General features: G+C 35.7%; 1 protein-coding gene across 3 annotated transcripts; it reads right to left on the reverse strand.

The window, feature by feature from the left end:
• Positions 1 to 1,316: 1,316 nt before the first annotated feature.
• Positions 1,317 to 24,693, reverse strand: LOC140984114 (golgin candidate 1-like). Of its 3 annotated transcripts, none has more exons than XM_073451333.1 (21): positions 24,372 to 24,693; positions 24,013 to 24,090; positions 17,907 to 17,956; positions 17,200 to 17,820; positions 17,034 to 17,096; positions 14,771 to 14,848; positions 14,448 to 14,651; positions 14,097 to 14,153; positions 13,943 to 14,017; positions 13,721 to 13,792; positions 12,940 to 13,002; positions 12,695 to 12,793; positions 10,996 to 11,073; positions 10,788 to 10,856; positions 9,469 to 9,516; positions 9,282 to 9,377; positions 9,099 to 9,175; positions 2,720 to 2,765; positions 2,536 to 2,634; positions 2,180 to 2,224; positions 1,317 to 1,643 (listed from the first exon to the last, which is right to left on the reverse strand). In XM_073451333.1, exons 1-21 carry the CDS (start codon positions 24,397 to 24,399, stop codon positions 1,572 to 1,574), a joined length of 2,118 nt encoding a protein of 705 aa, XP_073307434.1. In that variant the 5' UTR covers positions 24,400 to 24,693; the 3' UTR covers positions 1,317 to 1,571. The 3 variants fall into 3 exon arrangements, with proteins under 3 accessions (XP_073307434.1, XP_073307425.1, XP_073307417.1); XM_073451324.1 differs by having other exon boundaries at positions 2,536 to 2,640; positions 10,996 to 11,067; positions 24,372 to 24,692; XM_073451316.1 differs by having other exon boundaries at positions 2,536 to 2,640; positions 24,372 to 24,691.
• Between the last annotated feature and the right edge of the window lie 260 nt (positions 24,694 to 24,953).

Consider the following 24,953-nt stretch of genomic DNA (forward strand, 5'->3'; position numbering starts at 1 on the left):
TCACGTCCACGACCACGACCTCGACCTCGACGAAAACCTTGTCTTTGAATTTGATTTTGGTTTCCAGGTTTAAATTCATTTTTACTTACAGCATTTACTTCTGGAAATGCTGATGATCCAGTGGGTCGGGACTGATGATTTCTCATTAAGAAGACAGGCGATGAGCTCAGAATATCTCGCAAATCCACTCACTCTATATTGTTGCTGTAAAGTTATATTTGATGCGTGAAACGTGGAAAATATTTTTTCAAGCATTTTCGATTCTGTGACCTCATGTCCACAAAATTTTAGCTGCGAGATTATTCGATACATCGCTGAATTGTAATCACTGACTTTCTTAAAATCTTGGAATCTTAACATATTGCATTCATCACGGGCGGTCGGAAATATAACTTACCTTATATGTTCAAATCTTTCTTTCAATCCTTTCCACAGAGCCATGTGATCTTTTTCGATGAGATATTCACATTTTAAACCTTCATCGAGATGTCGACGCAAAAATATTATAGCTTTTGCTTTTTCTTGTGATGAAAATATATCATTTTCTTTAATGATCTCGCTTAGACCTAATGACTCAAGATGCATTTCTACATCGAGAGTCCATGGCATATAATTTTTCCCCGTAATGTCGAATGCAACAAATTCGAGCTTCGTCAAGTTTGACATGGTGGTACTTTTTCTTCTGCTTTGGAGCTTGGAAAAATATGGAGGACTTTTAGAGCTTCGTGCTGATAACGTGTTGTGAAAAAGTAAAAATTTACGGTAAAAAATAAAAATCTCAAACTCTCAAAATTATCACACTACACACTTTATAATATTTTTCTCTCAACTCAATTGTGATTTTCTTCACAAATGAGAGATCTATTTATAAAAAATCTTTACAAATAATCCAAAAATAAATTACATCATCACCTTCATCATCACACACAAATTTCAATATTCAACACCTAATTTTACCTAATTTTCAACATTCAAATATTCAACATTCAATATTCAAATATTCATTCTTAAAATATTAAATTTCAACACCTTTTTTATTTTAAGAAAGTATATTGATTAATTACAAAAGTTGTTTTAAAAACAGTTTAAGAAAATGTTTTTTTATAATCTGGAAGTTCTGATTTCGAACTTCTGCTTGTACTTATATTTTAAAATAAAAAAAAAACATTTTTAATATTTATCTAAATTCCAAAACTGCTCAAGCGTAATAAAACACTTTAAAAAACTTAACTTATTTCAACATCCGGTCAACAGTCGCAAATATGCAAAGAATAAAAATCATACAACAAATAGCACAAATCATCAACGATAATATATTCGCCTCAAAGTCGAAAAGTTTATGTTAAACATCTCGATTATACGTGTAGGATTAGTTGAATCCAGTGTACAAATCTTGTTTGATTCACCTAGACAAACTCATTGATAACGGGATCAACAAGTAAGAATGTCCAGTAAATAACGAACACAAAATTGGTGATGATCATCGGAAAAATTACCCTGTTTCGCTTGGAAAAATATTCTATCTTCTATAACTATATTTAATATAAGGTAGCAGCTTCCAGATAGGTAGCTCAAGGTAATGTCTGGTTTGATAAACCCATAGATTGCGCAACTTCTTTAGATGTAAAATTATCAGCTTGCTCCTGCCGTCATATGGAACACGTCAAGTGAAATGAGAAGATAAATCATTACTGTCTCCATGCATGGTATTCGAGTACATTGAAAAAGCAATTATAACCCAGCCGATAAATAAAATTATATTGGTGCCTTCTATATTATGCTAAAGTCACATTGCTGGCAGAAAAGAACATTGTCCTGTGTCAAAATGCGAAGAGGAAAAGACGCTGATACTAATGTTGCAGAAAGTAGAAGTGCCTCATGGAATAGCCGTGACAGTCATCGAATACCATGTATAAAGTTTTATTCCATTAGTTGGTAAAACAAATATGATAGAACAAATATTATTCAAAACAGTTGATTTGAGTTCTTATATCCAATCATGCTGATTTTCTCCTTCAATCAGTTTCGTAAGATTGTAATCTCGCAGTTAAAACACAAAACTACCACATTCCTTTTCACAAACTTATAATCAAGCAGTATAACCTTGTTATCATTGTATTTTTGTTTTCTTACTTATCAAGCATTCCGTCATGATTGAAAAATGGAAATATTTCTGTACCTGAAGGCGATGCAAGAGGTACATCAAGAAGAGATGAACAAATACCTGTCAACATAACCATACAGTGCCATCAGACAAAAGACATTTGGTGACTATGAACTACGATAAATGGACTTGGGTGTAAATGTGGCGTAGGTTTGAAGTCAAGTTCGTCTGGGTTATGCTATACAACTCTGTGTAATAATAGAATACAATATATTTACAGTGGCACAATTCAAATGACTCGCAAGAACATCTGTCCTTGATCCCATATATCATTATCCAGACAAATATTCACTTGAAAAAATCTATCAATATCACACAAATTAAAACATGACAAGTAACTTAAAGTGTGACTAGTTTGATTCTGTTCTCACCAGGTAGAAAAGCAGGATAATTCGAGCAGTTGGATACCGCCAAAGGAATCTAGTGGCCCTGACAGCTCCAGAATCCAAAAGTTTTGCTGCCTTCTGCAACTGCGCCTGATCGGTATTGTTACAGACAATCAAGTGTTACAAGGAAAGAGTTGTTGGGAAGTTAAATCAAACAAATTAAGTGTACCTGTAAACTTGCCGTAGCCATGTGGCGATGATGCAAGGGAAGAGGCCTGTGGTAAAGAATATCGGACCAAAAAATTTAATATATATACACAATTGGGTAAAAAGTATAAAAGATCTGGTATGCAGGTTCAAAACTTTATGACTTGATTCTCAAGCTGTCAACTTATCCAACTCTTGAGCTACGTTTGTAATTTGTAAACTACGTTATATCTAAAGTGAAAAACAATGAATGTCATCTCTAACTTTTAAATTCATATTGGGGCCCATTTTTGTGGCACGAGTTCGATGGAAGACTTCACACGTATCCATATCAGAATTTGAAAGTCCAAGAGTTCAAATAATGGAGAGTCAGGTTTGGCATGCCATTTGTACTAAAGTTTCCTCACGAAATTATCGCCCAAACAAGTTTGGTATTTTTTGGCGAATCCCTGGTTCTTGCTTATGCTACAAAATAGAAAAGGCAAAAAAAGTTTCAATAAAACACACTATAGTTAAAATTATGGAGACGCTGGTTCGAGCAAACAGGTCTTTGGGAAAGATATAAAGGCAAAGCCTCATCTACTGAAGGCGAGCCAGAACAATGTGGAAGAATCACGAGACAGACCTTTGATCCAAACTTGTCAAATCATCGTTTTTTTATAGAAAAGAATATTACATTAATTAATTAAAAGCAAATATTTATAGGTGGCGGACAATTGATCTACACAAGAACAAAATTAAAGACAAAAACCCTATATATAACTTCAATCTCTCAATAAATTTCAAATCGAGAAGTTCTTATACTCTATTGCTTCCCAATTCAGCTAGATGCTCGAATCTTAATCTGTCTCAACACTCTTCAACCGACTCTTCTAAATTATAAAAAAATCTTTTTATTCCACTCCAACTATCACTATCCAAAAAAAATCAAACTATCACTGTCCAAAAAATTTTACCGCTCCTGACAAGTTCGCGTCCAAGATCTGCAGCAAATAGGTCGTGCGAAAGACCTTGGAACTACCCATACCAAACTCAACTCATCCAAAGCTCAAAGCCAAAGACAGCTCGCGAAAGAACAATTAATTAGCAAATGATCCTGATTCCCCACCTCTTTCAGATAGAGCACGCACCAGTTTGAACACAGAGCACACGAAGGCAACCTCTTTTGCATCATCTCTCAAGTTGGCAGCTTGCCCAGCACCACAGTCCACAAGAAGACTTGAACCTTTGGTGGGATTGGTACTTTCCAAATGATATGAAAGAGAGAGAAAAAAAAAACTGCTGATCGGAAAAAAGACTCAGAAAGATTTGACCGAGAATAATCTTGAAGGATCTCTGCCCCAAACCTTGATATCATCAACCATTTCAACCAATCCGACCCTCTCTAAAGACCCTAGCAAAGAGCTCAACTCATTCACTTCATCCAGTCCCTCCATAGATGCAAGACCCAGGATGTAAAAGAAGAGAGAAGAAAAAGCCTTCCAATTGAATAAAATGATAAATGAGCTTATTACTAACCGATGATAACTAAAATAAAGTATGATAACGATCCTTAAAAGAATAATCCTCCAACCAGCTATCATCCCAGAACGTGATCTTATTGCCCCCTCTAAGCATTGCCTACACTAACTAGGAATGCGAGTTATTTGTTGGAAGCAGATTTTGGTAGTACCCAATGGTTGTGTTCGAAATTTTGGGATTACATCCCTAAATCTAAATCATGCCCGACTTTTAACCGATTCAGGGGCAAAAATGCAATACTTTCTATTTGAAGGTTTGTTAATAACAGAGGTAGCTTTTTGGAAGTGACTAAATTCATTCAGCAAGTTAAGAGGCAGCGCATCTAAATACCGAGTGGCATTGCTATGTGGGGGTGGAAGTGCTTGGCTAATCATTTGTCCAAATTCCTGTGCGAGAAAAAATATGTGCTGGTACATCCTCGTGTAGGCCGAGAGCCAGATAATCATTCATTTCAGAAAGATGATCATGCAGGGCGTAAACTAGTGTCTACATTTTTAGGATAAGGTCAAACTTTTTAATTTTAAGGATAAAGACTGGAGTGAAGCACTTATTATGACTAGGGAAGAGGTCGACATCTCTTGGGACTTGATTTGGATTGTTCTAGGTAAGGCGGTCAAGCGGCGCATTGAAATTTTCCCGTTTCAAGCCAATAATGCGGTGTTCCGAACAGTGAGGATTTTACGTTTTATTTGAGGTTTATTTGAGGTTGAGGAGTTGTTTCTTTGAAAAGAGAGTTAATTTGTCATTTGAAATATGGAGTCAGAAGACAAACAAAAAGGAGTTAGCGTATAAGTGTTGTGATAGTTGGGTTAGGGTTTTCAGATTTCCGTGGAATCTGTGGTCGACAGATTTGTTTAAGATTATCGAGGATCTTTGTGGAGATCTGTTGGAAATTAGCCAAGACACTGCTATGCTTAAGGATTTATATCAGCCAAAATCAAGGTGGTAAGGCCTGAAAGTTGTTTTATTAATAGTATGTTGCAGATCCAATCGCAATTTGGTCTTTTGGACGTCCGAGTAGTGGTGGACACAATATAACAGTGTACGAGATCCTTGAATGACAATCATACGCTCAGGTAGTCGTTGGCGGAGTGAGGACGGTTGGGTGGGGGAAATGAAAGGTGCTTACGAGGGACATAGTGGAGAAGGATCATCTAAATGTTCAGATAAGGTAGATGTGGACATCGTTACTGACTAGGAGCCAAAAACCGAGGAAGTAGTCTCAGAAACAACAATTGAATATGGGGTTTGTGTGAGCGAAGGTAGGGCTATACGTAAAATCTTTATGAAGCTTAGGATTTTGGCCATTCACAATATCGAAGGTGTGGACTTGTTTGTTAGCGAAAATCTAAAGCGAGACAATCTTAAAAGAAATGTAACAAGTCTAGAAAGTAATTGTTTTGGGTAAGAACCGCTATTACGAGGCAGACTTGTCAAGATTCTCAAGATGATTATTCCTAAAATGGTAGATGACATTAGAAGAGGTTCTATTCAAAATATAAACAAGTCAGACGTTGGAGGTTCAGAATTGCCTAGCTCCGGGGTACTGAGAGAGATGTCGATGCATAATTTTGAGAATTTATACGGAAATCCCGTACAACAGTTGGCAAAGACAACTTATTTACGGATGACTTCTCCAGGGGAGATCCATTAAGGCATGAGGATCAGACGTCTGATGTTGGAGGCCTTTGGGGAGTGCAAGGATCAAATGCACAATGATTTGATTGACGATAGTTTTGGAGAGAGCTCAGAGTCATCCGTGTTTGGCATCCATGTTAGTTCAGATATCTCAGTGCCTACTTTTTTGGGTATGGAGGACATAGGTCTTTTTGCATCTTCTCCGGGTTCTAAGCAATTGGGCATACTGCATACCGAGGATTCTTCAGATCCTAAAGTGGAAGAGATTATCCCTTCTTCACAGACTTCACCTCTAAAACAATCTTTCGATCTTAATTCTTTATTTCCTTCATCTTTTTCTGTTTTGGGTTTGTCTAAGGGTGTATCAGGAGAGGGTGTGCAACAACAGATGGGTGAAAAGCCGAGTAAAGTGGTGGGTAGCCATTTTGAGGATGAGTAGGGGATGATGCTTCAGAGAAAAGTAGAGACGTCGACATTGCGTTTTTCAGAACCGATTGGAAATGAGGATTGGTTGTCTAGGTTGGGGATTGAGAAGCTGCCTCTAGTGAATGAAGTACGGAGTCGAGATTTAACAAATCGCGGGAGTTAGGTTGAACTTTGGAATCAATTATGAGAAATGATCATTTCTCATAGGGGCTCGGTTAAATGAAGAGTTGTTCTTGGAATATTAGGGGAGGAGGTTTAGGTAGTCACATGGGATTAGTTAGAGCAGCTTTGCGTAAGGAGAGGCTGGACATAGTTGTTCTACGAGAAATTAAGAGAGAGTCGGTGGATGAGAGACTTATTGCAATTCTGTGGAAGTCTAGGTTTGTTGAATGGATATAACTACATGCTATAAGTAGATCATGGGGTATTTTGATAGTATGGGACCCTAGATCGGTTTCGATCATGGATAATCTGATTGGAGAGTTCTCAGTTTCAATACAAATCGAAAAAGATGATGGTACTAGATGGTTGTTTTCAGTAGTTCACGGGCCTTGTAAGCCAAGGGAAATACATGATTTTAGGGATGAATTGGAAGACAGCGTAATTTGTGGGGAAATTGGTGTTTAGAAGGGGGCTTTAATGTCGTTAGATCGTTAAATTAAAAAAATGGATAATAGATCCTTAACTACGAGAATGAAGTGTTTTGATTCGTCGATTGGGGAATTGGAGTTGTATGATCCACCTTTGTTGACCACAAAGTATACTTGGTTGAATTTGAGGGCGTCCCCTATTTGTGGTAGGTTGGACATATTCTTGTTTTTACAGGGTTGGGTGGATACATTTTCTTTCTACTGACAAACAGTCTTATCAAGAATAACTTCAAATCATTTTCCAGTGATCCTAGATATTTCAAAGGCAAAGTGAGGTCAGTCAACATTTAGATTCAAGAATGTGTGGTCGGAACACTATAGTTTTAAATTAGCAGTCTCATCTTTGTGGAACATCTCAAATCTTCGGAGTTGGGAAGGGTATAAATTTATGAGGAAACTTAAAGCTATCAAAAGTGATATTTTAATATGGAATAATGAGGTTTTCGGGAACGTAAGAATGAGATTTTTGAAGTTATAAAATAAAATTCGACTGTTGGATGAGCAAGAAAATAAGGGTCAAGAGTCAGATGAATTAGCAATCGAGAGAAGAGAACCAACCCAAATGTGCACTAGAAAAGCTAATGTGTTGAACGAACCAGATAGATAATCAAAAAGCAAAAGTGAAATGGTTGAGAGAAGGTCATTCCCTATTAAATCATTGTAAGAGAAGGTAATCTATTTATAAATTGGAGCGGGTGGATTGCTTGGGAATATCATATGGTGAGCAGATTGAGTCGACATAGTAGAGTATTTCAGAAAATTATAGAGCGTATCTCGTGAAAGGGGCTGAGGCATAGAATGAGTGAAAATTATACAGCATATCAGGGTTTGGGGAGAAGATCCTAGGTTATTCTTAGTCAAATCTTTTTGCGAGTCTTTCTTTCCGATAACTAGCTTTCCTTTATTTTCTTTCTTTCACGTCATTTGGAAAATTTCGATCCCACCAAAGGTTCAATTCTTCTCGTGGATCGTGGTACTGGGTAAGCTGTCAACTTGTTAGATGATGCAAAAAAGGCGGTCTTCATCTACTCTGTGTCCAAATTGGTGCGTGCTGGGTCGGAAAAAGGTAGAGAATCAAGTTCATAAGGTTATTCATTGTTATTTCACGAGATGCCTTTGGTTCAGAGCTTTAGAGGAGATGTGTTCGGTTTGAGTAGTTCCAAGATCTTTGCACGAGCTATTTCGTGCAGATTTTGGACGTGAAATTGGCTGGAGGGGTATAATTTTTTGGACAATGATAATTCATTGTATTTGATGGTCAGTATGGTTACAGCGAAATAGACGAATTATTTATAGTTTAGAAGAATCGAATGAAGAGTTTTGGACAACATTAATATTCGGGCATCTAGTTGGATTGAGAAGCATGTAGAGTTTAAGAACTTCTAGATCTTAGTCCTCAAATTTATTGAGGGATTTGAGTTATATATGTTTTTTATTTGAGCAGGACTTTTGTCTTTCTTTTTTGTTATTGTGCTGATCACTTGTCCGCAATCTGTAATTAATTGCTTTTAATTAATGAATACAGTTTAGTTTCCTATAAAAAAAATGCTAAAATGGACAATAGTGTAAGTTATCTAACAAGATATCATGTTGTAATTAGATTATCATATAAGCATAATTACAAGTAAGATAACCATCACCATTTTCTTCTTGATTGGCTTATCTCTCTCCAGGGCGAATAAAAAACAACTGATTCTTTCATCTTAGACTCTGAACGTTTTTTCACAAGTCATTGCATTCAGTGAGCATTCCGAAGGGACGTTGAGGAATTGCACTAATGCCAGTTGTTACTTTAGAAGGATGAGTCGCTCAGACTGCCATATCTTATTAATGTGAGATCCAACAACAAGAGCACTATTATGAAACATATCTTGCATATTTTCAAATTAGAGGATAAAATCTGAGTCATTCATAACACCACAGGGAAACCAAGTTAGCAGTCGGGGTCAGTAACTTTTCTCCCTTGACAAATCAACAAAAAGGCCTGTTTTTTATATTAAACAAACAAGAGATGGCGTCAAAAAACAATTATTCGTAACTTAGTTCAATGTAATAGAACAGAAGAAGGCATGATTAAAAAAAAGAATTTTAAGTTTTAGAATAGGATCACTCTAAACAAGAGATCACAATTATTCAGAGGCACATAAAAAGGTAAGCAACCCATACTCAAGTGCTTTCATATCCGTGTCTTCTTCCCAAGAGGACGATGCTCTGCGAGGAGCTCTGTTTCTTTCAGCTTCTAACTGAATTAATAAAGAAATTACGTGATAAAATCGGATTTCAGGTCCATGAGAAATGGAGGGCTAAAATGATGGAATATATCCAGTATAAGAAAAACCAAGTTCAGACCTGCACTTCCCGAAAACGTTTTACTTCTTTTTCCAACTGAAATTCGGCTGCAGCTTTTTCACTTGCCATAGTTTCGAGCTGTGTTTGCTTGTAATACTGGAAAAACATTTTCAATGTTCAACAGCAAACAGTTATGATGGAAGATTAAATAAATGAATTAACACTAAAATCAATGGCAAACAAATACCAATAAATCTGTAAGCTCCCGGTACCGTTTCTCGAGTTCCATGTGTTCCTGCTCAAACACATACACAGCTTCAAGTTTAAATACAGTGCAACATACACTATGAAAATACAAAAGACAGAAGAATTCATTATTGAAAAGAAGTGCTCAATACGAAACAATGGCAAAGAATTACTACCCTCATCTTTTCTAACACCTATAATTAATAAAAAGAGCCATAAATTTTCTGGTCATACCGTACATATAGTACAAAAGTGAATTGTCAACTGAGATTGGTGATAATTTCATTGTGAAACATATGTATTTCCTTTCATAGTGTGCCTTTGGAACCAAAAAATAAGGACCTTTAAGAAGAACTAAAGCTAAATGCAGTACAACTTCCGTGATTAAAAATACAATGCTAACCACAATTCAGTTCTGAAACTGCATAATCAATGGTGATTTGCACAAAAATGTCATTAATTATCACCATCAGCATAAGTACACATGTAACCTCCACAAACTTTTCCCAGTGTAGTTGTTAGAATAGTAAAACGGACTACAGTCCCAGTAGATTTTGCGCTATATTTAACTTCACCAATATTTCCAATATTGAAGATATGGGCCTTGCCTCATTCGGTTTCCATAGAAATATTTTCCACCTCTGGCAGTAAAACAACATACAATATATTGTAATCCAGTCTCATATCTTCTCACAAATTCATTACTTCTAAACTTTTCAGTACGTCTCAATAATTATATATTATTGTATTAGAGTAATATTATAATACAATATACAATATTTTTGTATTTCAATGCTCTACACGCTAATAAAAAATTAGATGACCCCAAATAATCTTATATAACATAACATCTTTAATAAAAAATATATCCAGGTCAGAAAACAAAGCTAAACATGCATCATATCCTCCAACACAAATTTTAAGAACAAATCCCAAAAGATACTTTGAATCTGTCATAAATAATATAAAACACTACACTGATTTTCCACGTCCAGAGGTTTGGATACATTCTGGATTGAGAACTTAGACTATGAAGAGTACAACCAAAAGAGAGAACCACAGTACTAGATAAGCCCATAAATCACTACAGCTATGGATTGACCTGTTAGAAATTCAGAGGACATTACACTTGCGTTTTTGCATACAGTCATTTTTATAAGACTTGCAGAAACTGCAATTCTTCTTTCATAATAAAAACCATTATTTACAAAGAAGATACATTAAACTTCTAAAAATAAAAACCATCATCTGTCATTACTTTGATCAAATAAATCTTTTAGAAATAAATGAAGTATTTTCTGGAAGATAAAACAAGGCAACCTGACGTGAGTAGTGCTCTGCATCCCTCTTCATTGCAGCCATTTCGACTCTCATTTTTTGAACTTCAGCCTGCAAGGTAACAGATTTCCGTCCTTGATAAAACCAGCATGCCACCAAATGATCTTTTCTGTATAGATCTTACAACCTCCATGCATTGTATAAGGGTGTATTCAGGCAGAGAAAACAATTACAAGCAAGATCGACTTGCCTCCATTGAAGAAAGCTTGCTCTCTGCCTCTCTCTGACCTTGACGAGCACGTTCCACTTCCTCCTGCCATGCCTGTACCTTCATATTCAAACCATGAAATCAAGAAGAAGCAACAAGTAGTATTGTTTTTACCAGCGAAAGAACTATATCACATTAAAAGGTCCAGTTTTTCCATAAGTGGAGCATTAATTTGACATTCCACGCAAGATGATAGAAAAGGAAATCAATATACCAGAAGGTTCAAAATCACAAGGAATCAGTAAAGAAGACAAATGATACATTACCTTCTAAATTTGTAGAAATAGGAATCATTTACTGTAATTCTGGCAGACAAAAAACTTAGCAAGAAGAAATTTCGACAGTTTGGATTGTTATTTTTTATGGGCCAGATTTTCATTTTTTATTATTGACATTCAGTAATTGTCATCTCTGAAATGATTTTCGTATCATTACAGCTTTTTTTTTTCATATTTGTGGTTTTAAACCATTCATTTTAAGGATCTTAGTTTTGATTCATTCCACAGTATTTAGGATCTCGACCCTGACAAGGTTAATGAAGACCGTGCCCACATAATTTTGACATAAAGATCATTCTTCTCAACTCATAGGTCTCTCAACCACATGAAGTTGTAATTGCTCGTGGATTAAGGAAAAGTGCCAGAAAACAATGTATATCACTTTCTTTGGATTCGCTACACAAATCACCTTTTTCCACTATACTTTTTTGCATATCATCTAGAAACATCACAAAGGCTTTTACTTTTTTCGATAAAGCTTATGTACGCGATCGGGGGTGCCTACTTTAGGTTAACAGTTCCATATATTTACTTAAAACATTGTATCAAACAGCATCAACTGGGGATGTCTAAACTCTGAAGCATCTCATTGCTGACCTACACTCAGAATTCTACAGGTCGGTGCTACCTTGAGTGGCTAAAAAGTATGTCAATTTCTTGCTATCCACTCTTGGTTTACGATATACCCCAATATTATCTAGCCAACTTCATTCAACTTATATGCACAGGTTTTTAAAACTCAAAATCGGCAACATATGGCATGACCGATCTTATAGAAGCTCGATAAAAACTAGTCTGTTAGTTGACATTCAATCATTGTACTAATCCATTGGACCAATCAATCTTTTAAACAACTTTGTCTCTTGTTCTGTTAAAAAAAATTGTTCGTTGTCCCATTCAACAGTCAAGGAGCCTGACAACTAAGGTCCATAATAATGTATGCGCATCCACAGTCATGCATAGATATATATTATATATGTGTGTGTACGTATGTAAATAAAGATATACACACACACACACACAAAAAAAAACACATAGTTATAATAAAAATGACAACTAATTACCTATTCAACAAAAGAAAGCTAGGAAGGAATACAGGGACAAGAAAAATAAAAAAAAGTACGAAAATACAAAGCCCAACTCATAGAGGATGATAGAATAAAACTAAAGAGACAAGAAATAAAAATAATAATGATGGGCGGGTCCAATGGAGAACGGAACAGCAAATGACTATTTTTTTAACAGAACAGGAGACAACGTTGTTCAAAAGAACAGCAAACAATGTTTTTTAAAAAACTATGGTCGATGCAGGTAATTTAAACCACACATCTTAGACAAATATTGGGTTTCTCAATTTTATGTAGGAAGAAAATTTTTCATTTCTTGTTCTTTTATTTTAGAACCTGGATCGCTTGATTGGCATCTTCAGGGGACTTCTTTTGGCCACGGCGAACACGAGCTTCCATATCTTGTAGTTCTTGATTTAATGATGCACACTCAACCTGGTTAAGTAAGAAAAACATTTAATATGTTGTCAATACCCTTCCTGCAATTTTTTCTTTCAATTTGAAGAGTGGTGGGAATGGGGTTGGTGGAAAACACGCACGAGGGTAGAGACTTTGACTCTTTCAAGAAAGAAAAGTACTACCTCAAGTAGTGCAACCTTCTGCTCAAACTCTGCTGCCTTTGCAGCTCTATCATCTGCTGTTCTCTGCACAAGTAATATATGTGAACATTAAGGATGTACTCATAAACTATCCACATATGACGAGTGCCACTCTTGAACAATAAAGTTTTTTATTACTTATTTGGTTCTTGTTTTTGTGTTTAAAGTAGTAGTTTTTCCTTTAAAACAAATACAAATAGATGTTTGTTTAAAACTAAAAAGTTTTTGGAGAAAAAGCATAACCAGTAAATTTTTAGGAAGGAAGAGTCAAACATGATATTCGATGGTCAAAATAACTTCACATGTATTAAATTAACTTCATCTAGAGATAACATTTTTAATAAAAATAAAATCACCAATAATTAATCAAATTAAAGTAATGAACAATTCATATTAAGAGTAAGAATAAATAAAAATAATTTAATGACATACAACAAACAAATAATTGGTATTGTTTAAAAGGGGAGTGTTGGTTATTTTTGCAAATTCAACCTCGTGTGGTAGCTAGCACTGCCAGGAAGAGAAGAATTTTATTCAATTAGGACACTTATCTTGCTCTAGGGGCCAATTTAAATAAAGTGTACTCAATAAATTCTGCATATAGATATAAATTGAATCTCTTGTAGCGACTGATAATTAAGTTATATAAAATTATTTAGATCTCAAATAAGAAGGAAGAACATAAGAAATTCAGAAAATAGACAAATTACATACATATTTATATAATGACTACGGTAAATATTCATACGTGTCCATCCATTACCTGGATTCTGGCTAATGCTGTGGATGCCTCAATTGCTTTCTGTTCCAATTCAACTTCCCTTTCTCTAGCAGCCTAAATCATTATTGAAAATCAGGATTGCAAAGTTAATTACGAAGCAAATAATATTTGGAAGCAATGAGAAAGAAACTCGACAGCACAAAAATGAACTCATAAGAAACACAAATCCAAGGAAGAAAAATAAACAAATTCGCATCCACTAACCAGCTTGAAAGCGCTATGGGCAGCATGCTCTTCTTCAGCTCTCCGTTCAGCGGCAGCCAGTTCCTCCCTCAAAGCCTGATACCGCACCAACCTTAACGACATTAGAACTATACTATAACCAGCCTCCTTACATCATAAGGAACAAAGGACTTACTTGCATCATCCTTGTTTCAGTTAGTTCTCTATTTCTAATCATCGACTCCATGCTTGCCTGAATATTTTAAATAAAATATTAAAGACCAAAAACAAACAAAATATACCATTTCCAGGAATCAAGTTTGCGTCTCACAATTTTAAGGGAATGATATCACATAGCTAGATGAAATATACAGAAAATGCAGTATATTATTGATTCAAATACAAAGAACTTCATTCTTCTTTATCCCCCTTTTCGGTACGTTAATATAAGCCGCCTCTCTTGCTCGAAGACCAAACTCAGTCAAAACCAATTATTTTGATAAAAAGGCGAATAAAGATAATAAGCATCCACTAAATGTCTAGTGACCTGGAGTGATGCAGAATTTCCTTCTGACAGAGCAGCTTGCTTCTTCATTGCATCAACAGAGCTAACAAGGGCCTCAATATCAGCATTCTTTGCAGCTAAAGCTTCAACCATGTTGGACTCCACTCTGCTCACCTCGCTTTTGGAAGCAGATAGATCTCTCTGAAGCTGCTTTATCTGAGCCTCGTACGATTTACTCAATTCTCTCTGTCATGGTAAAGTATAACAACATGAACGTCTATTTTTCCAATGACATACTTGCAAAGGTGCAATATTTAAAAATTTGGTTTAAATCATATAGTAAGGTAGGTCAACTTGTTATTTACCTCTCCCATGAGAAGCTCTTCCAATTGAGCATTTTCAGATTTATATTCTTGAAGGCGTGATGACAGTCCAGCGCAAACCTGGCAATAACCACATTAAGCTCTATAAAAAGTAAAGAGAAGAATGAGCATAAATTTACAAAGCAAAAGGCACTCTTTGCCTTAAAAATGGATCATAGTTAATTTGACACAAATATGTGGTTCGAAGCTCTTCCAACTGGAAGAACATCTATCCATGCCAAGGTTTACCTGGTGGTAGCAGAACCAAAGTCATGCATCAGTGAACAACTAGCCAAAAAAATTGTAATAGAAAATAAAGCTAATTTCAAGCTTCCCTTTCGTGGCCAAGATAATTAGATTGAAAAATTCAGAAGATCTAATTCACGAATAAAGCTGTTTATCTCATCTAAAGATACCACTTTTGATATAAGATTACTTGACAAGTAATAATGGCCATGATCGTTGACCATAGTATTGCTTTGGGCATTAATTTCTCAGTTTTCACGAAAGAGTAAATTTAAGCCAGTGTTTGATCAGAGAAAGTATCAAATGACCTGCCACCTGAGGACTTTTTAAGCAATTAAGTTCCCAAGGCAAACTAAATGATGTGTGGTTCAAATGAATAAGATACAAACATGACTGTCACTAGAAAGTGGGCCTCCAACCTATGTTAAAAAAAAATCTTAGCACTTGGGAAATCAGATCCATGCATCAGTTTTTGGAAATTAAATGATGTCCAAGAAAAATAGTGGGGTGAAGAAAGGACATGTTGACGCATTGTACACTTGTACTTTTTCACTTTTTGTCACATACGTGTTTTTCTTCTTACATATTTTCACAAATATATTTTCACAAAAAAACTGAGATAAAACTGTCATCAGTTTACAAAAGGACTTCTAGGGAGAAGGTCACTTTTCCCCCTTCCGTTCTCGACCATGAAGTACCATATTTTCATGACAATAGATCTTTTCTTTCAACTATATATACATTAAGAAGTTTTTTTTTTGATAGAAAACTAATTTTATTATAATAATTTGTTGCTACATCAATTGTGCGGATGAGTAATCCGCAACAACGTTACAAGAAGACTAACTTAAAGCGCAAATAAAACTGATATATGGACAAAAGCTATTTTTGTCTGCCACTTAATTTGATCATTATCTCTCAATATGTAAAATACATGAATAAGGGATTAATCAAGAAGTTCAGAAGTCATCTATGCAAGACTTTTTTTATCAGAAAGTTCAGAAGTACTCGATGCAAACTTTTTTTATCATAATTTTCCCCTGCTGTCACTCATATTATTGAATACGATTGATTATCTACAATGTTTCAACTCCTTAAAGTATCAAAGTTATAAATCACATAGTGTTTCTTAATACCAAAAGAAAACTAAAACTGAAAAAGTAAGAAGACATATTGAAGAAAGAAAAACCAATAATACAGGTTACAATGACACAAATATTTTTTCCATCACGAGGTAAGTCCTTATTTAAATGATTCGTCGTTGGTTTGCTTCATATCGTCGCACAGATAACATCCGTCACCCATTTATCTAACACAAATTTGGGATTGATTTACACTTGGCATTGCTTGCCGTAAGAAGATTTAGAAACGTGAAATGTGGATACTAGGAATGCATTTTAAGGGTGAAATATATTCTCATCTCCAAAACAAGTGTTTAGTTGACATTGGAGGTTCTGGACTCAAATAAATAAAGATGGTTTCGCCGAATCAATGATAATGCGTACACAATTCTCTGGCAAATAAAATATAATTAAGCATCATGATCACAATATTGACAATCAGCTGCTCTTAGCTTAGGAACATGGTTGAGAGAATTTTGTCCTTGAGCACAATGTAATATCAGTTCAAACCTAATTTCGTAAAGTTCTGTTCCACCTATTTAATTCCATACTGTATGTGGTTTCATTACTTTATGCCCATACCTCATAAGCATCATGGATCAAAACGAAGAGGGAAAAACAGTAAATTTGAATCTTGTAACATTCAATTTAAACATAAAAGTTGCAATCTAACTTTTTGATATACCAAGAACAAGACAACAGTAACTAAATAATTGGTCATAAATGTAAATTTCAATACAGACAGCATGTTCTTGTTTCATCATGTTTCAACTTTCATAAAATATTTAGAACCTCCAAAAGGTGAAATACAAAAATGATGACAAAACCCTGTTGCTTAGATTTCAAAAGGTTAAAAAACAATACGCTAACATTCTAATGGAAGTGTAAAAACTGCTTACCCGGGCTAGCCTAGCTTCTTTTGACTGGCCAGTTGAAATTGCAGTTTCAAGTAATCCTTGAGCCTGTTGAACTGAAAAAATTACTCAACAAAACAACTATTCTAAGCATTAGAAGCTCATACAGTTGAATATGGAACCAAAGTTTTCATGCTCAAGCATACACTACCTCATCTAGTCGCTCTTGTACTTTGACATGGGAAGTAATAGTTTCTTGTTCTTGGTTATTATTTCCTTGATCACCAGGTTTAGTCACAAAACCCACATCCTTTGAATGAGCATTAGATTCACTAGGTGTATTATCATTTAGAGTTTGAGATTCTGAAAATTCAATAGTTCTAGAAGACCATTCATTTTCCTGCGTCATATTTTGATTGGAGTCAACTGGAGCTTTACCATTCCCAGCCTCAACAAATTTGGAAGAATTTGATGGACTTTTGACTAATATATCTGCAAAATATTCCATCCTGAGATTGCCATTTGAATTTGGAGCTACTGACTCCGCTTTAGAAGAATTTTCTTCTATGGGATGACCATCAACTGATTTTATCGCATCATTAGATATCATTCCAGATATAGAAGTCTCTGTTATGGGACTTTCTGTATCAACAGTTTCTCGCTCACTGCTGTCAACTTTGCCAATGGGAATAACTGAATTACTCCCGTGATTTTGAACAGAAGGCACTAAAATATTCCCATCAAATTCTGCATGTGATTCAGATGTTTCAGGGGTGGCCTGCTCTTGTAAATTACTTACAGATGCTGGAGCTTCTTTGGAAGATCGCTTCCTCTGGGATTATATCAATATAAGAGCCGTGGTGTCTGATATGACAGATAAATGTATGAAAATCTAACGACAAATAGCAGGAGAAGTACCTGGGCTTTAGTCCTCGTCCTCTTTCCTTGAAAACCTCGTTCATTGGAACCTGTTAAGGAGGAAAGAAACAAAACACCAAGAGGTACATTTTCAAATCAATTCAAATAAATTTTTTCCCAGAAGAAAATTCCTTGTTAAAAATAAACTGGCTTTAATTATGTGTATCCAATCTTATCAATTTAAGATAACTGCAATGCTTTCTTTGAGAAAGGGAGATAAGGTACTTGTTTACCAATGTCTTGATGAATTGAATTCCATGTAACTCATTTTTGCACAGGTATTTACAAAACTATGTTACTTTTCTCCAATTCTAAATTTGGATGTTTTAAGTTCTGATCATGTTTTAAACAGTGACTTTTTTATTCATAAGAAAATATAGCTAATAGACCACTCTATTTGCAGAGCTCCATGCTTTATGGTTTAGCACTTACCAGTTTTTACTTTGCACAACCATGATTTGAAGCACTATGGCATAACACTATATCTTCAAGTTTCTGCTTCATTTGTTTGATCTACCCAGTACCCATCCATCTTTTTCACTTATTTTAAAGTTAAAAAAAAAAATACCCAACCAAATTAATGGCTGCCCAATATCACACATTAGTTGATACATTGACAGCAAAATGACTCAAACATCAAGATGTTTTTTAAAAAATTTTGCTGCTGGTATAAAAAACAGGAATAAGAAAACTCATTACATGTATCTGCATACTACCTCTAAATTTTCTAACTTCTTAGAAATTATTTTTTCGAATTTGACAAGTTGGGGATTTTACAGTATAAATTATCTGACACGATGATGCTTCGTTTTATAATACTAACAGTACGGCTCAATCTTGGCTTAAGTTTGTAATGTCACTGACGTTAAAGTAATCTGCCTGATGCATCAATAATATGAGACCAAGTCACTGGTTCACTGCCAGCTGTAGGTGTGGGTGTTTGGTGTCCTATTTTTCGAAATTCTACACTACAAGGACACACCAGAACATTAATGAGATACTCCTACTGTTAGTTTTCATGAAATATATATATTCTAAACAAAATTATAACTATTCACATTACACATGATAATCTGGGTATTAAAACAAACTTGTTTTATGCAATTTCCTTCTGCGGGGTAGAGAATTATCGCTTTATTGACTTGACAAGGTAAGATTCTGCAGCTAGTGCAGAGGTGAATTAAAAAGAAGAATTCTCACTGAGGGGGGAAAGAAGATAAAGGCAGAAGCTATACACATTGAGTCTGTACAGAAAGGTGAAAATATAAAGAGGAAAATGGATTCAAAATATTCAAAAAATTCTCTCTTTGAAAATGCTCTCCCCACCTTTCCCTGACTAACGACGACGGACACCATCATCTTCTGACCTTAGCCAACCATTGCCTACCCTTCCAACCACCGCCAACCATCGCCGACCTCCGCCCCACTTCACTGATCGTCTGTCTCTCTTCAAAATGATCTGCCCACCACTTCTTGACTATTGACGTCCCAACCCATCACCTCCCGACCTTAACCAGCCACCGCCAACCTGCTCCTCCGCCCTTCACCGACCCTCGACGACCTCAGCCTCACTTCGCCGCCCCTCTCTACCCTAGTCATCGGCCGCCTTTTCTAATTTTTTCTTGCTTTTCCCGTCTCCTTCTGACTAGCATCGGCCATCTTTCCTTTCTAGACAGACAGTTTTCTTTCTTGCCATTCAAAGTCCTGCGCTTACCCTCACTGAACCCAGCCTTCCAGAATTGTCCTTCTCTTTCCTAGCGGACTTTAGCCTTAGTCTTCGGGTTTAGTTAACCGTTCAGCTTTAGCTTCACCGGCCATGTACTTTTACGTTGATTCAGTCTCCACATTCCTACCTTGGGCAGTGGCTATTCTCTTGTGGTTTCTTTTTTTTTTTTGGATACGAAACTATTTTTCATTAAAATAATTAGTCGGGTTACAATGGATAGTAATCCTAAAAACTAGATTAGAAATAAATTGAAATATAATCTTTAAACCAAACTCAACAACATACAAACTTCCAATCCCTAATGACATCCGCAATAAGTAAAATTTTAAACTCCGGTAACATTGTTGTCCAAGTCGCGACCCTGAATTTGATCTTTGCCCATACTTCGTCCAAAGACTCCTGAATCCGCAAACAATCTACTGTTCTCTTGTGGTTTCAACGTCGAGTTAGTGGATTATCGAGTCATATGCGTTTTTTATGGAGATTCTAAACTCATTCTGCCGAATGTCGTGATTAAAGATACATTTGGAAAAAAGCGCATTGTTGGGAATCAATTGTACAGAAGCAAAAATGGAAGGGTTAGCTAGAGAGATTGGGTGTGGGAGGGAAGAGTGGCCTATTAAATATCTAGGGGTTCCATTAAGTGGCAACTCTTATAAAACTAAATTTTGGGAACCTGTGGTTTCTAAGATGTCGAAGAAGTTAGTGAGCTAGAAGAAAGCCTTTTTAACCTGGAGGGTCGATTAACTTTGATTTATGCAACTTTGAATGCTCTTCCAATGTACTTCATGTCTCTTTTTAGGGTACCAAAAGGGGCAGCGGAGGTAATGGAGAAGATCGTGAGGGGATTTTTATGGGACGGAGCTAAAGGAGATTAACATTGTCATTTGGTCGTGTGGGAGCATGTTTGCAAACCGAAAGAAAGAGGAGGCTTGGGTATTGGGAGCATATGTTTGAGGAATAAGACTTTTTGGGGAAATGGTGGTGGAGATGCTCTGTCGAGGGGGAGCCGTTATGGAATAAGGTTATTGTTAGCAAATATGGGATGCGAAAAAATGGATGGGATGCGGCTTTAGCAATGAATCTTACATTCAGAAACCCGTGGAAATTTATTTCTCAAACTTACACAACTTTTCATAAATTAGTGAGGGCAGTGGCTAAAAAGGGGAATATCATTAGATTTTGGAAGGAAAAGTGGTGGGAGAGATTCATCTTTCGAAGACCTTTCCTCATCTTTATTGCAGATTTCTTCGCTTCATAACAAGCTTATTATCCAATTCATTCAAGAAGAGGGAGGGAGCTCGTTCTTCTTTATCCCGGGTCTGCACTTCCATAGGGATTTGAGTGGCGAGGAAGTGAATGAGTTGAGTTCTTTGTTAGGGTCTTTAGATAATGTTAAGTTGGATGTGGACGGTGTAGATATCAGAGTTTGGGAAGGGGATTCTTTAAGAGTCTTTTCTGTTAAATCTTTCTAGGAGTATTTCTTCCCGATCAGTGCCTTTTTGTTATTTCCTTCTTTTCAATCTATTTGGGAAGTACCAATCCCACATAAGGTTCAAGTATTTTCGTGATCTGTGGCTCTGGGTAAATTGCCAACTTGTGATATGTTGTAAAAGAGATGGTCTACTTGTGCGACATGTCCGAATTGGTGTGTATATTGCCCGAAAGAGGAGGAAACTCAAGATCATATGCTTATGCATTGTCCATTCACGACTTATATTTGGTCCGAAGCTCAGGAGGAGTTAGGTTTGGTGTGGGCTGCTCCAAGATCAGCGCGTGAATTTTTTGTTTAGATATTGGTCATGATATTGGGAAGAGATGCAGTATTTTTTGGAGTGTGACAGTCCATTGTATATTTTGGTCAATCAGGCTGGAGCGAAACAGTAGGATCTTCGATGATAGAACAGAGTCAGCTGAAGATTGTTTGGGAAAAGATCAAATTTATAGATAGGAAACAAAGTCGTTGAGGGTAGCAGTGAGAAAGTTAATGAGGTGTGTGCACTTCTATTTCTTCTTTTTATTTATATAGGACACTATATTATATTCATTAAATAGGATCAATAATTACAGATAGCGGACAAGAAATCACTATTCGAGTCTTTATTTTCATATTCTAGTTATCCCTCTTTTTCTCCTTATCAAACAATTTGGAAAGTGCCTATTCCATCCAGGTTGCAAGTATTCTCGTGGATTGCAGTGCTTGGGAAATCACCAACGTCTGAGATGTTGCAAAAAAATATTTCCTTCTTGTTCTCTGTCCAAATTTGTGTGTGCTATGTCGGCAACAGATGGAGATTCAGAACCATTTGATCATCCATTGTCTTTTTCGGCCTTCTCTTGGGTTTCAAGCATTGGCGGAGTCCAGATTGATTTGGGTATCTCTCTTTTTTTTTGATAGGAAACAATATTTTTATATAATAATAAGGTCATTTTACATTACAAGCGGATGAGTAATCCGCAAAAGAAAACGTAAACAATACACCATCAATCAGGACAATACAAACTTCCAGTCTCTAACAACATCTGACAAAGATAAATGACTGAATTCTCTGAGCTTTGTTGTCGATGCCGCAACCCTGAATTTAATAACATCCCAGATTTGGGTATCTCTCATATCAACTTGGGATTCATTCACAGCAGATCTCAATCGTGATTTGGGGAGGGGTAGAATTTTTTGGGCTGTGGTGGTTCAGTGTTTGAGTTTGTCCGTGTGAATGGAGAGGAATATGAGGATTTTTTTAAGACCAAGAATACTCGATTGATGAGTGTTGGGACAAGATTAAATTCAGAGTTTCTTAATAAGTTTGAGGAATATAGAGTTCAAATCATTCTCGGTCTCAGATTTGTATAGAAATTGAGGTCTAGTATTATGTTAATCTATTTTGACCATAGATCTTACTTCGTTTTGTGTGAACCTCCGGTCCATTATTTATAATTAATATAATATCATTTTTTATAATAAAATAAAAATAAAAATAAAAAGAGATTGATAGTGAAAGAAATATAGTCCATAAGTTTAAAGGTTAATATCATTAAGAAAGTTAATCATATCTTTTTTTGTTTGTTAATCCCTGATTTAAAGTTGTGTAAATGCCTTAAATTAGTTTTTTTTCCTTCCCACCTTGATCTCTTTTGTATTAATTATTTGCTGTTGTAATTGAAAATTATAATTAAAAATTTGTTTTTCCTCCTATCTGCATGGCAGGTAACAAAAAAGGCCCAAGACCTTTGCATCTCAATCATGGACGCATGTGGAATAAACATCCTGAATGAGGACTAGTTCCAAAATTTCTATTTCTCAAAATCCAATAATTTTTTAATAGGAAACTATAATATATTCATTAACTAGAAACAATAATTACAGATAGCAGACAAGTGATCCGCACATAAAGAAGTAAAAAAGACAAAAACCCTTTGCACAAGTCAACAACATGTATAACTCCAATTTCTCATTAAGTCTGAAATCGATAAGTTTTTAAGCTATACATGCTTCTCACTCCAACTAGATGTCTGAATCTTAATCTTGTCCTAAAATTATTCAATTAACTCTTCTAAACTGTCAAAAAACCGTCTATTCCACTCCAACCCTACTAACCAGCAAATAAAATGAACTATTGTTGTACAATAATCATTATATAGTATATGATCATTCTGCTCTTCTCATTGCCAACCACAAATTAGATGTCGAACTTCCTTTGGTGATCTCAATGCATTCTAACGGTAATTTAAGGAAGAGGGAAATGGAATCTCTCATTGGAGAGGCACGAAACCGAGTCTAGACAATCCTACTCAGCATGGGGATTCAAGAATTTGACTGTAATTCAATGGAGACCAACATCAGCCACACTTGACTAATGTTTTTTTAAGCCTGCAAAGGCAATTTGGGGATGCTATTGCAAAAAATTATTCAAATCTTGAGAATACTTCTCAAGTGTTGGATATTAATATGAACCTCGAGCACTTTTGTCAAGGAATTTCGGAGTTAACTACATAAGATAATTCTCTTAAAGTTCTTTAACAGTAGCTTGATGAATTTCATGAAACTGACAAGGCAGATGCTGAAGACCATGTCACATTTAAAGCACATCTTGATAAATAAATGTTACATGATTTTCTGGCAGGATTAAACCGAGTTCAGGACAAAGTCAGAGGATGAATCTTTGGGAGAAATTTATTGACCTTCCATTGGAGAGGAACGCGTGATGATATTGGGAAACACTAAGGAATTAAAATATGTCATGTCTTTGGACAAAGATGATTAAAACAAAATAAAGCAATACTGCCATCTTCATTAGGGACAATCTAGCTCAAAGTAATAGTTTGCGATTGACCAGCAATACTTCTGTCAGAAAGGAGTGATGAAATTTCTCAAAAACATACCCGAGGTGGTAACTGGCAGCTCGTCCGATTGTTCACCAACCACAAGCTTTGCCCTTCGGTCCACTACTTCAAATAAATCTAGCACAACAATCATACATGAATTATCAAACCTAAACATTATAAGGTTCAACATGATATTTTAATTCAATTAACAAGATAAACAATTCAAAAAACTACAAATTTTTTCCCCTTCAGTAAAACTAAGTTTGCAGTCCATGAGGTCTGAAGAAATGCAATGCGTGCAATAATGTGCAAGTTTCTACATTTCCAAACAATCAAACGACAAGAAAACAAATACAAGAAACACTAAATTCAGATCAGTTCATATTCCAGAATAGCACAAAAAATGAAAATCCTACCTTCGGCCGCTTTCAGCCACGATGCCATCGAATCAACTTATTACTGAAACAGAAACGTCCTACACTTTTGAATCATCGAATAAAGAGGCAAATCAACAGGTGATCTCGATCAGTTAGAACGATCGCATAACAAATTTTTGGAGATCAATGAAATGATATTCGGAAATAATTCGATAATATTAATGTTGAAATGAAATGGTATGCATGAAGAATGACTCGTGGATCTCTAATGTTCAGTGTATCGCTGTCAAGCTGTTGGTTTGAAAGCCGAGTGCAATACAAGCAAAGGGACGACAATGATACGCCGTCGCTTGGAGATCTTCGGCCCGGTTCAGTCGATGCTGATAATGGGCCTTCTATGAAAATAACTGTTGGGCTTATTGATTGCCCATAAAACTATTAGAGCCCTAAAACATATGGTGATAGAAATAGAAACTGCCTTAGAACTATCCATAAAATTCTTATTCATGGTAATTTTAAAATAATTAAATATGTAATAATTGTTTATCCAATTTGGTTATCACCTCCCGAGCCCAACTTAAAGACCCGGCTAGGGCTGGGAAAATATACCGAAATATCGAA

The sequence above is a fragment of the Primulina huaijiensis genome, chromosome 1 (genome assembly GCF_012295235.1).
Source record: "Primulina huaijiensis isolate GDHJ02 chromosome 1, ASM1229523v2, whole genome shotgun sequence".
Taxonomy (NCBI): Eukaryota; Viridiplantae; Streptophyta; class Magnoliopsida; order Lamiales; family Gesneriaceae; genus Primulina; species Primulina huaijiensis.

Bases quoted from the DNA above. Each gene is read 5' to 3' on its own strand.
- LOC140984114 (XM_073451316.1), bottom strand. From the start codon at position 24,399: ATGGCATCGTGGCTGAAAGCGGCCGAAG. The intron at 17,821-17,906 runs GTACTTCTCCTG...ATATAATCCCAG, and splicing joins GGACGAGGACTAAAGCCCAG to AGGAAGCGATCTTCCAAAGA. The intron at 14,018-14,096 runs GTAAGTCCTTTG...GTGCGGTATCAG, and splicing joins CTGAAACAAGGATGATGCAA to GCTTTGAGGGAGGAACTGGC.